Source organism: Helianthus annuus, chromosome 9 (genome assembly GCF_002127325.2).
Source record: "Helianthus annuus cultivar XRQ/B chromosome 9, HanXRQr2.0-SUNRISE, whole genome shotgun sequence".
Taxonomy (NCBI): domain Eukaryota; kingdom Viridiplantae; phylum Streptophyta; class Magnoliopsida; order Asterales; family Asteraceae; genus Helianthus; species Helianthus annuus.
The window spans coordinates 54583178-54601720 of record NC_035441.2 but is presented as its reverse complement, the minus strand read 5'-3'; the positions used below and the strand labels follow the sequence as shown (position 1 = coordinate 54601720).

The window sequence follows — 18543 nt, the reverse complement described above, 5'->3', positions numbered from 1 at the left end:
TTTCAATGTTGTTTTTGCTAAACACATCTCTCCCATCTTCAAGAATTTTCATTTGATTTTGAAAATCTTTCTCAATTTTTGTTTTTTCAATTTCAAAACCTTTAACTTTCTCTTCAAAAACTTTTTCTTTTTCTTTCAACTTCTTGTTTTCAAATGTCAAACTGTTCAAGTTACTTAACAGTTTGTCATTTTCAGCTTTCAGTTTCTCACAATTTCCCTGCAAAACAAGAATATGTTTATCATCAGTTTGCTTTTCATCTTTCAACTTCTCGACTTCCGATGTCAAACTTTCCGCATCCTTCAATAGTTTGTCATTGTCAGTTTTAAAGTTGTCACATTTGAAGCATACTGATTCAGAGATCTGTTCATCTTCCACTTGAATACCTATATTCCTGCTTCTTTTTCCAATTTGACTTTTCTTCTTCTCAGCATTTTTCCCCATCTGTTCTTCAAGTTTCTCAATGAATTGACAAATTGTCAATCTAGAGTATTCTCCAGTTCTTTTTAAATCCAGCAAATAGGTACCCCATTCTTGTTGAGGTATGGCATTGGCTAAACCTTCAACCCATTCGCTTGGATTTTTCCGAATACCTTTTTCAGACATTGAGCGAACAAGATGTTTATACCTTTCAATGATACTCTTTGTTTTTTCTCCTGGATAACCTGAAAACAAACCAAATTCTTTCGTTAAGACATTTATCCTGTCAATTGTTTCTTGATTCATATTAAAGAAATTTGTATCCATGATTCGGTAATAATAAGATTCACAAAAACGGATTTTCAAATAATTCTGAAATTCACACAATCAAATAACTATCAAAGATTAGGCGACAACGGATCGAGTGTGAATTCGCTCGTGCGTGTATTCGATGCTTTACAAATCACTTCGTATTACCTGCAAACACACAAATAAAAACACTATCAGTTTTAAACGAACTGAATGCGTAAAAGTGAGTGTGTGAAATCAATCTAAGACTCGTTGTCGAAGATTCATTGATTCGTTTCAATGTTGATGATGTGAGATCGCTGAATGAATGGGCCAAATCGATTGAACCACAATATATGGGCTTTATCGGATGTGCCAAGTAAGACGGGCTTCAAATGGTTTTAACTTCATGTCCACTTTAATCTCAATTACAATCTAATCTCAATCACATGGGTCAATCACATGGGCCTCCCAAATCACTTAAAAATAGCCGATCATTGGGCCGTTCAACTGTAACAATGATTGGGCCGAAGGTAGTGAGTGGGTCGGTCACTAAATCCAAACTATTAATTAACCGACAAATGGGGCGGTGTAATGACAGCAGACAAATGGGCGGTGACCACACAATGATTGGAGCAGTTAAACAATGCTTCACATGCAGACAACGACAACAACCTGCCACAACCAACGATTGTAACTGGGCCTTTCGTTTCAAATGGGGCGGCACTCAGTAGTCAACAACAACAACCACTATCACATGGGCTACCTTTTTCACTGATTGGGCCAAATGTGAGTTAATGGGTCGGTGCTATTACTCATAAACAATGAAAACAACCTGCCACAACCTTTTCTAAACCATGTGAAGAAGATGACACAAAAGCGAATCTTTATCAAACCTTTGGAGCGAATCTCTTTGTCAAATAAGCGGACCAGAACAGATGTTTAGAGCGAACCTAATTATAACATTTGGAGCGGACCTTTTTTAAAAACCAATAAGCGAACCTCCTTTTTAACCTATGAGCGAACCTGTTAAACTTCACACGAGCGAACCTGAAATTTATGATACGAAATCGAACCGAAATTCTTCGATTACTCCTAAACGGCTAGGAGTTTGGGTTTGAAACTTGGTAGGGTTGTTAATCAACGAATTTCGCACAATATATCAAAAATTCAGACGAATCGGACCGTGAAATCACGTTCAATTTGCCGAATTTCCGTCAAAACCGTGAGAAATAGGTAGAAGATGAAGAAATTGATGAAATCGGATCTGAATCGGCTGAAATCTGGTACGAAAACGATGTGTTTGATCGTGCAATCGAGCTCCTAGCTCTGATACCACTTGTAGGACCGGTTTTGACACTGTTCGATTGCGTAACGAACGTTCGACGTGCGGAATTCGTGAACGAGCATGACCGAACACACGATAACGTACTAGAAACGTGAATCCATTGCTAGATATGACAAATACGGTACAAGATTCACATGTATAATGATTTTCTCTCTCTAGACTTTCTCTCTCTAAACTTGGATCACCAAAGGTACAAATAAGAGCTAAAGTCTTCCAAAAGTCTTCCAAGCCTTACAACTTATGACATGACTCTCCTATTTATATGTCATTGGAATTAATGAGATTTCTCATAAATTACCAAAATGACACCTTGCTAATTTTATCTACTTGTGACATTATGAGCTTGATTTCTTCCGGCTTTTCACTACGACACGAATTGACGAAGGCGATAGACAATAAATGCATCAACAAACTCCCCCTTGGATATTGCCGCAGTCAATTCGTAGTTAAACTTGTAGTGGCTTGTCTTTCTTTAACTAAGACTCGAACGAGGATGTAGTCGACAGACAACTGCACCAACACCATCCAGTTTCTTTTTAACTTCATAACAACTGGATCTGGTATATTGAAGTTGCATTGTAAGCGATTCGGCCTGTTCCTTAAACCCTTTTACCTTCTCTTTACATTTTAAAGTACAACAAACATCATCGACACATACCTTAGCCTCAGAAGGAGTGTAGTCATTCATTTGAGCCATGAGGGCATGATAGAACGTTCCCTCAACGTCTTCAGTAGCCGAGTCAACATCTTCTCTCACTTCTGCCATGAGAGCTTGATTTGACTGGTATAAAGTGTCTGTAGTGATCTACAGATCGTTCATCTGTTGGTTCCAGTAAAACCCCCCTCCTTCCTGAGCCACCAACGCATTTCCAGGATTTGCAACAGATTCAGCAGCTTGAGTTCTGACAGTAGTGTTTGAGGGTGAACCTTGAGTGGGACGAGAGACAGTGATGTTTGAGGTTGACACAACATTTGGAGCTGGTCGAGCTGCTGAACTAATAGTGACAATAACATTTGGATCGACTCTATCCCTTCTTGGCTGTTTGCACTCTCTAGCATAGTGCCCAGGCTCATGGCAGTTGTAACATCTGAGCTTAGCCTTGTTCCAACCAATCTCACCATCAATTGTTTCCCATTTGTTTCTACCAGTTTTCTTCACGACGTTCTTGGCACGAAACACTGCCATGGCCATTTGCCAAGTGATATCCATTTCTTCAACATCATCAGGATGGACTTCCAGCAGTTAAGCAGAGTCGATGTTGTTTGTAACCCTTCCAGCAATGAACGTGTGATAACAATTCATGACCCATTTCATGAAAGCCAGAGCCTTCTCAAATTCCCTCAACGTGGCAACTGAAGAATTTATAGCAGCAAAAGCAGTAGTGATATTCGAAAGAAGCTGTGTGGGTGTAAGAGCCGATTGATTAGCAGGCTGTGGAGCAGATGGAGTTTGGTTAACGAAAGTTCCAAGGTTAGCAGGGAACTACACAGTAGAGGGTCCTTAAAGCGAGCTCATTCCTTGCTGAGACATCAAAGCACTGTTGGTCAACACACCTACATTGTTGTAGCTTGCAGTGTGGTTGTAGAACCTTTGTTTGTCGTCCATTTCATAAGACTTTGGCAATGAAATTAGCTCAGAAAGAGTCATTCTAGCTAAGTCCCTGGTTCTTTTGATGAGAGTTACATTGCTATCCCAGTTTCTTGGAAGAGCATTAAGCAGTTTCTTATTAGTAACGGACTTTTCCAAGCTGATATCATGAGTTTTCATATCACTGACCAAGGCAACAAATCTTTGGATTTGACTTTCCAAAGTTTCCCTTGGGAAGTGATTGAACAGGTTGAACCTCTGGGTGAGCATTTCCCTTCTACTTTCCTTCATCTCTTCATTTCCCTCATACATAGCCAGCAGAGCTTCCCACATTTCCTTAGCAGTTTTGCAATCACGAACTCCAATGTCAATTTCTGGTGCAAGAGCAGAGTGTAGCATAGCAAGAGCCTTGACATCAATGTCATGCTTTTCACGACCCTCTTCAGTAAATTGTGACTCGGGCTTAGGAGCAGTTGTTCCCTCAGCATCATTCACAATGTAGGTGATCACAGTTGGTGCGTTGTAGATGGACCTCCACGCCTTTGGATCCTTGATTCTCATGTATTGGATGAACCTGAACTTCCATTCTGAAAAGGATCCCCCAGAAATGAGCCTGGGAATCCTGTTGTTAGTTCCAATTATGTTATCTAGGTCCTGGTTAATGGCAGTTGTTTCAGTCAATCCCAATTGATTAATTTGAGCCATTTCTTTCTTGTTGAACTTCGAACATAATCAGCAGCAAAAGCAACCTTCAATCTTCAAGTTATCCGATCCAACCGAGCCTTCGTGAGACTACCTAGGCTCTAATACCAATTGTAAGTCCAGAATCACTACAATCGGATATCAAACACCAAACAAGTAGCGGAATTACAAGTGAGATGTAGAATATTGAACAAGCAATGTATTGATTCAATGAACAAGAGCACACGATTACTATGAATCGTCTGGTACTCTAGATCGCACAAAACACCAAGTTTGCAAAAGAATCAACAACATAATTCGACTAAGGACTCCCCTATTTATACTAGCATAGGAGATCCTTTTACATTGGGCTAAGCCGATACCCCATAGACCACCAAACAACTAACCGAGCCCACTATACATATCGAACTCAAAACATACAAGATAGCCCAAGACAGATACCTACACTAGTTTATGCCCTTACACAAGTGTTTATATTAGAAACTATATTTTTACTCGCTCTACCCATTTCGGTTTGCGTCAATAAGTGTTTTATGTCAAAAACTTATTTTTACTCATTTGACCCATTTTGGTTTACACCTTAGGGTCAAAATTATAAAATTCTTTATGCAATCACCAAATGGTGATCTAAGATAATCTCACCCATTTTGACTCGTTTGATCTTCACCGTGGGTCTCGACTTTAACAAGTCATGTTTATTTCCGTCTACTTCATATTTCTTAATTAGTGATTCTATTATAGGAGGTGTACGTTTTACTTACCTTGCGTCTGGTCATGCTTTCTCGCGTCTCAACCCATTTGACTCATTCCTTTCCATGCTCCTTTCTAGGTTGTAAAGAGTCAAACTATAACATCATATCCATAAGATGGTTAGATTAGTCCTTCTATATCATGACTATCATACATTATGGACTTTTATATCATATTTCTCTTCCAACTCTATTATCAGTCAGTTTTACTTGTAAGAGTTAAACTGTCAAATGACATGTATAAATGCACTAACACTTTGATGAAACTCACTTAAGCATTTTATCAATCACTTGGTAGGCATCATTTTTAAGGCTATCATGTTAGCTAACTTTGTCATCCAAATTACCTTATTTCTTCCAATTCAACAAGTTTACATACTTAAACAACATCAAGTTAGCATAGACTTTCAAGCATCATAAACTAATTTATCAAATTATGACACTATAAATTAGGGTTTTCATCTCTTATGCAAAAACCCATGTCATCAAATAATTAGACATTCATCCGAACACCTAAATTATTCAAGTTCTTCACACATTCTTGTATACACGATGATTTCAAACACATTTCAACATCAATATAACATTGATTTCATCATGATATGCACAAAATGCAACATATAAATTGTATCAATTGTGGCATAAAACTAACCCTTTTTTAGTACTAATGTTGGAAAAGGTGTGCTTTTGTCTACCTTTTGTATTTTCAGGATTAAATGAGCTCAAATTAACAAAAGAAGCAAAAAGACAGCAAAATCTAACATAAATACAAGAAAAGGAACGAAAGTGGAATGCCCGACCCCTCGACAGCATCTTCCCAAGCAAAACTGAGAAAACAGAAGACTGAACACGCCCCGTGCTCAGCGAGCACGGGGCCGTGCCCAAGTAGCAGCAGAAAAGATAAACCCATAGAAGCTTCTACTGCCCACCACGGGGCCGTGCCCAGCGGACACGGGGGCGTGGTCAACTTCCTGCAGGCGCATTATTACAATTAATGAAGAGAGAGACATGGATGGACACGGGGCCGTGCCCAGTGGGCACGGGGCCGTGCCCGAGCTTCTGTTCAGCCTATAAATAGGAGTGTTTGGAGCCATTGCAACTCATCCCTTGGCACACCACCTCTCTCACACTTCACCCACCACCCACCACCACCATAACACCATCATCCATTGTCCATCATAGAGTGTGCGAGTCGTCTCGGGATCCAAGATTGATCGTAAGAGTTCTTGACAATCAAAGGCCATGTTTGCCTAAGTCTCTTACATCACTTGGTGAAGACAAGTGTTTAGTGTAATACTTTTTATTTTTAATCTTTTGAACTTTTTAATTGGTTTTGTATTAATGACTTTAATTACTAGTTTCTTATGTTGAAGGTGATTCTTCCTTATCGTTTGTCCGTGGTGTCTTGGCATTATTTTACTGTCTATATAAAATAAAAGATTTTCACCATTCATATCTCCACGGTCTATATGGAGGTATGTTGGCTACCTGGTCAGGGGTTAAGGGAACGGTTTGGTAAGAGTCTTGCCATTGTTCAGTGTATAGATCCAGCAAAGGACCTGGGTCAAATTTAGTAGGACCTCCTTCAATACCCAAAGGTATTGGATGGCGGGGGTCCAAACTCTTTGACCCCTCATAAGTTAAACTTGTTGATGCATTTATTGTCTATCGCCTTCGTCAATCCAAGTCGTAGTGAAAAGCCGGAAGGAATCAAGCGCATAATGTCATATTTAGTTAGAAATGGCAAGGTGGCAAACTTGTAATTAGTGTGAACTTTCATTAAATAGCCTTGACCATATAAATAGGGGATTATGTCACTAGTTTATGTAGGATCGGATTTCGACCTAAACGAGTCGTTCGGAAGAGCTCAACTCCGTTTCAGAGGCGGAAACAAAGAAACGGATGCGTACACAGCTAGATTTACACTTTAAACCTCTTGTAGATTGATTTTACAATGTTTACATTCACAAGGAAAACCGGCAATACCTCGGTACCAGATCTGAAAACCGTTACAAATGAATTGACAAAGTACCTATATATACTAGTTGTGAACCGCCCATAGAGACATGCCACAAAGGCGGTTCCAACATGTCCATAAACGCGATTCCATCAGCTTGCCGTAAAAGCGGTTCCAACATCTTCATAAAAGCGATTCAAACCTTTGCTTCATAAATGATCTCCTTTGATATAACTTTGTCTTTAGTGAGCTTTTATAATAGAACCTCATTGGACCTTTATAAGGAAGAAGCTCATTGGACCTCCATTTGGTCCAATCAACACCAACCGGCCATTACACTTACAAAATAACCATGTTATCATAAATTCTTTTGTCGATTGTTGGCTTATATGACATATGATGACATCACATGTGATGTCATCAGGATGATGTCACATGTGATGTCATGTCTGACCAGATCCGCAACGAGACCGATACTCGACATAAGACTTAGTCGACAAATGACTGCACCAACAGTTTAGTTAGATTTTGATAGAAGATTTGGAGAAGACTTGGAGAGAAGACTTTCTAGAGAGAGAAAGTAGAGAGAGAAAGTATTGTATTTGTGATTCTTGTACCGTACACGTCAAGTTTAGCAATGGAATCACATTAGTAGTACGTTATCGTGTGTTCGGTCACGTTCATTCACGGATTCCGCACGTGAAACGTTCGTTACGCAATCGAACGGTCGCAAAACCGGTCCTACAATTGGTATCAGAGCTAGGAGCTCGATTGCTTGATCAAACACATCATTCGTACCAGATTTCAGAGCCAAATCAGATCCGGATTCATTGATTTCTTCATCTTCTACTCATTTCTTACGTTTTTCACTAAAAAACGTCAAATTGAACAGGTAAATACGGTCTGTTTCGTCTGATTTTTGGATATGTTGTGCGCATAGACCCGATCTAAAACCCTACCAAGTTTCAGCTCGAAACTCCAAGTCGTTTTGGAGATATCGCGGTTTTTCGGTCCGAATTCGCGTCAAATTTCAGCTCAGGATCGCTTATTTGGTCTTTATTATGAACCGCTCGTAACAAAAGTGTTGGATCGCTTATAGGACAGTTGATATGAACCGCTTTTAAGTCAATGTTATGAACCGCTTTTGTGAACAACTCATGGATCGCTCTTTGTGTTTGATGTGGTCCGCTCCAAGTGTCAGTATGGATCGCTCATTAGTCATCTTCTTCACGTGATTCTCTGATCATTAAAGGTAGTCGGCTGTTATAGAGTTGATCTGCTGTTGTTGTGTAATTGGAAGTGCCGCCCATTTGTAAGCTTAGTGGCATATGAGGTCCAATCAAGAGGCTTTGTGTAACAAACAACTTTGCATGTGATTATTCTGTTCGAAGTGTCTTGCCGCCCATTATTACACCGACCCACTTTGAAAAAGGTTCAATCATCATTCAACAGTGCCAGTTTTAAGGTCAAATCATCATTCAACAATAAAAGATCCGATTATACACAGTTGTTGTTATTAATATCATGTGAAGAGTTACACCGGCCCGTTAAACTTGGCCCTATCAGCATACTTATCACCGCCCCACTAAGCTTTGTCGATGGTTGTTTTTTGGTCCAATCACACAAGGCCCAGTCACTGATCCACTATCTTTGACCCAGTTATGTTTGCCGCCATTTGATACATAGACTCAATGTTGTTGATTATTGCACGTGAAGTGTTGGGTGGTGTTGATAAAATTGATGCTTAAGTGTGTCTTGGATGAAGTGTGTTAGTTTAGTTGGTCCAATCCCAGCTGCCGCCCCATTACACCACCGCCCATTAAAGAGATCGGCCTAATCTCAGCCTTCTTGTTCACCGCCCCATTATTCTATAAGGGCCCAATCACATTTTTTTGATAATGTGAATTGTTCACATTCAATCATTTGGTCATAAGTCTATCAACTTTGAGTTGGGCCAATATGTTTGGGCTCCTATTGTGAATCAGGTTTGATTAGTGGGTTGCTAGCTTGTGGAATTAAATTGGGAAACTAACGTTTAGCGGGTTTTGTGGAAATTGAAATTGTGTGAGCTTTGAGCGAAAAACAAATTTTTGAATCAAGTCACTTAGCGAAGAAAGTGAGATCAAAATGTTTGATGAAGAAGAAAATTATTATTTTGAGAGATTTAATGATTGGCATCACGGATTTCTAGATGAGGGTTATAGAAAAGTGAGCAAAGATGGATGGGCAAAAAGGTTTAAATATTTCGTGTGTCTGAAAGACGAAACGTTGGATGATCTTAAAGACCGATATAGTGTTTTACTGAATTATCTGAAAGATCATGAGATATATCCGTCAAATGTTGAGAAATTGGAGAAATTTGCAGATGCATTGCAAATTGAATGGGGTGAATGTTTAAAAAGTTTAAGGGAGGACTCAAATTTTTCAAAACTACCTTTAAATCAATTCATCAGCAAACTTAAAGCTCATGAACTTGAAATCAGAAAGAGAAAGAAAGATATAATCAAGGTTTTGGAGAGTAATGTGCTAGATTTGAGTTTAGATGTGTTTGAGGAGATGATCAAAAGGATTGGTAAATGTATCAGGGCAAAACATGTGCTGAAATACGATTTCAAACGAGGTTGTTATATTGATAATAATGGAAATCCTCTTGATTTCGTTAAAATGTTCTGTGCAGGTACATTCACAGCAAAGGAAGAAGAAAGTCCAAAAGCTGAAGAATCGGTGAAGAATGAAACAGTGTGCTCTAAGTGTGACAACTTTAAGACTGACAATGACAAACTCGTGAAAGACATGGCAAATTTGGCATCTGAAGTCAAAAAGTTGAAAGACGAGAAGCACGTTGCTGAAAATCAGATTCTTATTCTGAAAGAAAATTGTGAGAAGTTGAAAGCTGAAAATGACAAACTGTTGGTTGGTTTTAACAGTTTGACTTTGAAAAATCAAGAATTTGAGGGGCAAGTGAAAATTCTTGAAGATGGGAGAAATGTGTTCAGTAAAAACAACATTGAAAAACAGAAGATGATAAATTCCCATCTTCAGAAAATTATCGAACTTGAAAAAGAAGGTGAATGCGCTCAAAAGAAAATCAAAGAGTTGGTAAAAGAGCTTGAAAGCAAACAGAAATCTTCAGAAGATTTAGATTTCTGGATTAAACTTGAAAACAAGAATCTGAAAGCGAATGAATCAAAATTTCAGGAACAGATAAAAGTTTTGATGAATGAAAAATCTGTTCTTGAAAATTTGAAGAATGATAATGAAAAAACTATCAAGTCTCATTTTGGGAGAATATCTCAACTTGAAAGTGAAGCTGAGAATTCGAGGAACAAAATTGATGAACTTGAGAAGAAATTGATAGGTTTTGTGACTAAATCTGACAGTTTGAATTTTCCCTGTCCAAAACCAATCAATTCAGTTCCAATAAGTGACAATGTCACAAACTTTGACACTGTCAAAGTTGAAGATTGTGATGAGACACCTGATGATGAAAATGTTAAAAAAGAAAAACAAAAATTGTTTTTAAATTTGAAAGAAAAATTTCAGAAAACTGTTTTGCAATCGACCGAAAAAGGTGAATGTTCTAAACAAAAGCCTTTAAAGAAGAAAGTGGAACAGAAACAAAAAGAGAATAAAAGTTCATCAGATCAATCATCCAATCAAAAACAAAAATTACAAAAAGTAAAAAATGAAAATTCAAAAATTGTTGGTAATAAGTGGTGCAGGTCAGACCACAGTGCTAAAGCGTCAAAACCAGCAAATTTGAGGAAGGAATATCACCAAGCCAGACAATGCTATGATCTGAGCGTTTGGTGTGAAGGTGGTATACGGTACGATAACAGAGTGTGTTACCGATGCGGTTATCAAGGACACATTGCTGTTAACTGCCAGAATTGGAGTTATGAGACCAGAAGATGCTACGATTGTCAGATCAAAGGTCACATTGCCAGAGATTGCCCAAAGAAATCAAGTGAAAGATAGAGGGGTTAATTCTCAGAAATTGGCAAAGAAACCAGTCACTGTCAAGCCAAAGGAACTGAGAGTTTCAGACCAGAAAGTCAAAGAACAGAAGGTCCAAGAACCTAAAGTTCAAGAAAAGAATGAAGCTTTCTCAGGGGCAAAAAGACAAACTGCGAAAGAAGAGGAAGAAGGCCAGAGAATATCTGGAGAAGATTTTGTCCTCGGGTTCGCCCGACAGATCGAATAAAAGTTCTGATGAATCTACTCCCTCAGCTGTAAAGACAAGCAAAAAGAATTCATCAGATACAAATCTGGGGACAAAAGAGGAGAAGAAGAAGGAAAAGGTCGGCGATGAATCTGACGTGCCGAAGTCAGACAAGCCACCTTCAGGCGATGAATCTGGCTCATCAAAGTCAGACAAGCCACATTCAGGCAATGATTCTGGTTCGTCAAAGCCAGAGGAGCCATTGGTTGAGGTAAAATTGTCGAAAACACCCAAGGCTGGTCGGGCTTGGGTGGATCTTTTTAAATGAAAAACCTGACTTGCCGGAGCTCCCAGGTTGGTAAGCGTGGAGCATGAATCGGCATCTTTCTTAAAATTTTATTCGTTAACGTCATTCATTCAAAAGGTAAAAGGTTTGTTTGTGATTGATTCAAGTGGTTCAGATTTTGAATCAGATCAATCCTACAAGTGGTTAATCAAGGTCATTAAATTGAACTTGAGTTAACTACATGATTTGATCCCCAGAATCTACAAATGATTGGTAAACAAACTAAGTTTTCCGGAAAAACCATTTTGATTAAAACAAACTTAAGTGTTTTGAGATCACAATGGGAAAATAGTTTGTTGTGAGGGGGAGTTCTGATTGTTTTCGCCAAGTGGATGGAGAATTGAAGTGATTCTCATCAAGTTGTCAAGTTTGTACAGTTTGTTTCAAATTTTCCCAGAAAATCAAAATTGAAACATATTTTGATTTTAGGGGGAGAAAAATTTTAAAAAAATTAGAAAATTTGAAAATGTCAAAAACATTAAAAATTTAAAAATGAGTTTTGTTGTGAAAAAGAGGAAATGATAGTAAATCAGTGGACTATCACAGCATGCTAAAGAAATGTAATGTAAAATGTGATAAACGGTCTCACTGATGATGTGACGATAGGTTTTTGTATATTTAGTAGATTTATTCGGGATATAAACCTAAAATTTCAAACTTGTGAAATTCGTGGGGAACACTACTTGGATATATAGGTAACCCCTGAAATCTCGTTTGAAAGGTCTCGTATTCTGATATACTAGGTGTTTATACTCTATGATGTCTGGGGTATTATTCTGGGACTTCTGCTGAACGGTAGTTTTGACCTAGTCCTTGGCTAATACTTTCCACAAAATGCTTGAAATATAGCATAAAGCCCTCAGTTGATTAGACAATAAAATTGATAATCATCTGTTGTAGCTGAAAAGATCCTCTAAAGGGGACACACTGCTAAGTCGAAGCTGATATCTCTCTGCTGAACGGAAGTTCTGACCTGAGATCCCTCAGTTCTCGCATCTTTCCCCTAATTTATGTACAGACATCATTGTAGTATTCTTGCCTGTAAGACTGAATATTGGGATTCTTGATACGGGAGTATATTCAAGAGGTGGGACACATGAATTGAACTAAGTTCATAAAACATTTAAATAGTATCCTGAATAGATTGAAAATTGTATGAAAATTTAAGAGGACAATTATATCGTCAATCTACGTGAATCGTTTAGAATTTAAAACGATTAAAAGCTTAACGGTGCTTGTGTTATGTTTCAAAATCTGATATGATCCTCTTGCACAAACTCACAAAAATATGTTTGTTTTGCATTTAAATTTCTGTCTTTGCATTTATGTTTCATATTTTCAAAAATCCAAAAAGATTTTCGACAACTGATGGTGAAGAGCTGATTTTCAAAATCTCAAAGGCTAAACTTGATGAACATACAGGTTGGTTAAGACATTTGAAATGTTTAAAATGATTCATTAATTTTTTTTTTTAATTTGAATCAGAAATTGGAATGTTTCAAATTTTGAAAGGTTTAAATGTGAAAATTCTCAAATGATTTATTGATTCATTAAGTTGAATCACAACTTTATTTGTTTGTGATAGAGTGTTTGAGATATATGCAGATGATGCAGATGATGAGCTGAACAGAGAGAAGTCAGGAGATAATTTCTATGGTGGTAACAAATCCCAGATGTCTATCCTAGCAGGGTGATAGGGGAAGTCTGATGAAAGTTATAGCCAAAGAAAGAAAGATCCAGGCAGAATTTCTGAAGAAGACCAAGCTATATCCGAGAATGTCATGTTGAAGACTCTCACTGAAGATTCCGTCAACATTCAATCTGTTGATACGCAAAGCCAGGTGTTGATCCCAAAAGCACGGAAGCTTGACGCAAGGGGGAGCCTGAAGAATCTGAAGAAAGAGAACAACGGAAGCTGAAGACAGATCCACCAGGATTCTGTTTGAGCTAGAGTAGTTGAAGACTCTCACTAAAGATTCCGTCAACATCCAAGGGGGAGTTTGTTAGTGCAGTTGTCTGTCGACTACATCTTTGTTCGAGTTTTAGAGAGAGAGAAAGTCAAGTCGCTACGAGTTTCACTACGAGATTGACTACGGCAATATCCAAGGGGGAGATTGTTGATGCATTTATTGTCTATCGCCTTCGTCAATCCGAGTCGTAGTGAAAAGCCGGAAGGAATCAAGCGCATAATGTCATATTTAGTTAGAAATGGCAAGGTGGCAAACTTGTAATTAGTGTGAACTTTCATTAAATAGCCTTGACCATATAAATAGGGGATTATGTCACTAGTTTAGTTAGATTTTGATAGAAGATTTGGAGAAGACTTGGAGAGAAGACTTTCTAGAGAGAGAAAGTAGAGAGAGAAAGTATTGTATTTGTGATTCTTGTACCGTACACGTCAAGTTTAGCAATGGAATCACATTAGTAGTACGTTATCGTGTGTTCGGTCACGTTCGTTCACGGATTCTGCACGTGAAACGTTCGTTACGCAATCGAACGGTCGCAAAACCGGTCCTACAAAACTACTATTAAAACTTTAACCCAGCTACTTAGGACTGTATCCCTGCTGACTCAGACTACTTGGCTGAGGGTAACGTCGCCTTCAAAAGAGGGGCCTACCACATTATGCATTAATAACTTAATTAATTATCTTTCAATAATCCGACCCTTTAGGATTGTATCCTTGCTGACTCAAACTACTGGGTTGAGGGTAACGTCGCCTTCAAAAGAGGGGCCTACTACAATAACTAAGATAATCTCTTAAACAAGTGCAAAAGTGCGAAAATAATCAAAGTTTACACTAACACACGAGTCGGATCCAAGTGATTCATCTTGTCTATCTGTTTTATTTTTATTTTAATTTTCAGCATTTTAGTTAGTTTTATTTTCTTAGTTTAAAAATCTTTTTCTAACATTTTGATTTGATTAGACGTTGAGGATAAACCGGTACTAAAAGCTCTTGTGTCCTTGGACGACCTCGGTATCTTACCAACACTATACTACGTCCACGATGGGTGCACTTGCCCATATATGTGTTTAGTGTTAGTCAATATCATGTTTTATAAATTTAAAACTTGACTAAAAAAGTGTAAAAGGGCTTAAGATACATACCTAAAACATATACACACTGACACACATCACATCATATCATACAAAAACCCATTTCATGTCATGTATGAACATATACTTAAACCTCTAAATTGTTCAAGTATTTTACACCTACAAAGTAATATGATGTTTATGAACATCCATACATAATCGATTTCATCAATTCATCAAAACCATTTACATCGAAATTCATCATAATCTAGTTTATCACATACCTTAGGTTTGCTAGGGCTAGATGATTCAAAATCCTCAATCATGCAAGGAAATCATCTAAGTTTTCATACTCAATTTCTCTCTTCTCCTTTTTCTTCTTGATTCATCTAATTTAAAATCACACACAAGTGTGTGTGAGTGTCGTGGTTTCTCACCACCACCACTACCAGCCTTTTTTTTTCTTTTTTTCTTTTTTGTAAAATCTCATTTACACCTTTAACCCCTCTTTGTTCCATCTTTATATAAATAAGCACTAAACCTAAGTTTAGTTCCTTATATTTATCATATCAAGTAAATATTATGGCTCTAACTTTAGCCCTTTGAGTTTAGTTAGTCATTTATGATTAGCATTAACCCATTTATCTCTTAGTAGTCAACTCCACTTCTAAATAAGTTAGATAACTTAGTTATTTTTATGCCATGGCATACATAAAAATGTACTAATTAATTGATCCGATATGAAGGGTTCGAAATGAAAAATGGTCCGAGATGGTATGTTGTCCGAGATGAGATGTTTATCCAAGATGAAAGACAAAGACAATCTTCAAACAGTTGATCCGAGATGATTTGATGACAATCCGAGATGACTTAATGTTTATCCAAGATGGCTTGATGATAATCCGAGATGGCTTAATGATAATCCGATATGATTTGATGTTTATCCGAGATGTTTGATGATGGTCCGAGATGGTCTGATGATGATTCGAGATTAATTGATGATGATCCGAGATGGTTTGATGATAGTCCGAGATGTCTTGAAGTTTATCCGAGATGGTATGATGATGGTCCGAGATGAAGGCAATCTTCAAGTCCGAGATGGTATGATGTCTATCCGAGATCGTCCGAGATACGATGATGTTGATCCGAGATGCACTGGAACACGTACGAGATGACCAGAAATGTGTAGAAACGAGCAGAAATAGTACCAGCAGAAACAGTCCGAGATCAGAATCGACGTGATATCAGATACGAGCCTGGAAACAGGTTCAACAGGCTCTGATACCAATTGTAAGTCCTGAAACGAGATCACAATGATATCACACAAGCTTGAATGGTGGCGGAATCACACATACCAGCAACGATTCAAGAAAAGAGATGAAGTAGAAAGATCTTTGATTGATGATTAATATCTTGCATACATAAGATGATGTCTAATACAAGATTCTTGATTTATGTCACCAACACTAATGATCTAATAATGATTTACTATTTATAGGAAGTGTTTAGGAAGGAGGCTCCCTAAACCCTAGGCCCATTACCATAAATAGCCCATTCTAATATCCACTAACCCACAAACCCTCTAAACCACTTAGCTACTAATCCATAAACCTAATAAGGGTCTAACAAGTGTGGGACACGTGTCATGTTTTTAGGGCCTCTAGATTTGGTTTTTTGTAGGAAAATAATATGGCATTATTTTAAGAAAGTAATTGCATACTTAATAATTTTTTTTTTAATTTTCATTTACAATTACAACAATTTCCTTTTTTTAATTTGCATTTACAACTTTTCCCTATATGATTTTTTATTTTATTTATGATATAATTCATTTGTATCTTTGAAATTTAGATTGTGACCGAATATTTTTAATCAATTTCACAATTATATTTTCCTTTATTCCTATACAACCGATTACATACTAATTAAACAATATGTCTACATAATATATTCAATTAAAACCAAAATTGTTAATTAAAATATATAGTTTCCTTGTAGATGTAGTTGGAAGAATAATATGAGGCGAGCGAGTAGCTGAAAAACATTTATTTAGATTTTTTGTACAGGAGTTTACGTAAGTCAACATTTCTTTAACAAAAACACCATTGTTTTGGCATAATTTTTTTAATACATCTTCATCGTATTAAATTATTACGTATAGTATCACTTTCACTTTACTTTGTAGTAGACAGGCGATAGAAATGGAGTTGTATGACATGAAAATATGGCTACATATCTACTCGCTTGAATATTGAAAAGAAGTTTGTTATATATCCGGTACGTGTAAAGTTGGATAATTGAAACTCAAGTAAGTTGCTAGCATACTGGTTTACATACATTATCCATCACTTTTCTAACAATTATACCTTGCATCTTATATAATCAAACTATTATGTTGTGTAGAAAAATTTTAAGGTCAACAGATTTGACTAGCATTGTATACCGCCCTAATATCTCAAAAGCACGCATTATTGCTTTTAAAATTTTTTCATGCATTTCATGTCATTGTATTCTAACATGATTATTAAATTATTCTTCCTTTATTATTTGAATTTTTAATTAAATGTTATCTTTAATTAATATTCATTATATGTTTATGAAAACTTTTTTAAATATTTTTAAAATTCTAATACATATAAATTTTAAAATGATATATGCAATTGTTTTGGTATATATCTTGCCATAACCAATTCTAAAAAAAATATTTAAATAATAAAATATTAATCACATTCCACAAATAAATATAATTTGAAAGGTATAATAATTTTCCATAATTTAAATTTCTAATCATTAACTTGAAATTAAAGTAGTCAAAATTCATAATCAAGGCAACCATTTAAGTTCTTTGTTTCTGTTTTTAAATATGATTTCTTGATATTTGTCATCTTTAATATATATGAATAACTTTATTTAATAATACAAATTGTTTGTTTATATAACATATTTTTTAGAGTTAATTACGTAGTTAGTCCCTGTGGTTTACACTAAATAACAATCTAAGGTACTAAAAGTTTAAAATCACGCTTTAGGGTACTAACTTTTATTTTTTTAACAAAGTAAGGTACTAAGGTTAGTTGGCTGCTAATTACTAACCCTGACACCCTCACGTGCCATAAACGTGAGGGTAAAATTGTCATTCAATCCTAATGTCTGCTTTCCCTCCCAATTTATAACCCTAACATGTTCTTTCCCCCCTTTCCTCATCTGAAGCCCTAATTAGAAGACAAGCAGCTGTCATCTTTTTAAAATTAAAAGACATCAAGACGGTGATGTGCAAGTGTGGTAGAGCAGCATTGATGAAGACATCGAAGACCTCAAAAAACCCTGAACGAAGATTTTATACATGCCCACAAATGGTAAGTATTTGATTCCTTGTCACCTAATTCGTGTATTCACTGAATTTTTGTATTTGCAGAGATCCAAATGTAAGTTCTTTGTGTGGATTGATCCTCCCGTTAACTCCCCTCCATCCCCAGAGTTAGGGTTTCATAAACCCCCAAATCACAGTTCGAGCATTGAAGTCAGATTTGAAGAATTGAAGCATGAAATTAGAAGAAAGGATGCAGCATTAGTGATGAGTTGGTGTATACTTGTTGGCCTTTTAGTGTTAATCCTTGTAGTTGTTTTGATCAGTCTTCTTTTGAAGCCTTCATAATGTTAATCCAGTAATGAAATGTGAAGCTGTGTTTTGTTTGTAATGAAGTGTGTTTTGTTTGTAATGAAGTGAAATGTTAAGCTGTGTTTTGTTTGTTATGAAATGACAAGTCTAATTGACCATAATATGCCTTTAAAACTTGACAAGTAATACTGACAAGGCAAATTGACCATAATACAAACTTGTCCATAAGATAAACAAACCATAGATAAACCTGATCATAAGATAAACCATATCCCAGTTTTACAAAAACCTGACCATAAGCACAAGACAAAAGACAGAATAACCACA

General features: G+C 36.8%; 1 protein-coding gene across 1 annotated transcript; it reads left to right on the top strand.

Annotated features, from left to right (window-relative positions):
• The first annotated feature begins 17866 nt into the window (after nucleotides 1-17866).
• Nucleotides 17867-18252, top strand: LOC110875772. Its single transcript, XM_022123975.1, has 2 exons — nucleotides 17867-17953; nucleotides 18013-18252. The coding sequence occupies exons 1-2, from the start codon at nucleotides 17867-17869 to the stop codon at nucleotides 18250-18252; spliced, it is 327 nt and encodes a 108-aa protein (XP_021979667.1).
• The last annotated feature ends 291 nt before the right edge of the window (nucleotides 18253-18543 follow it).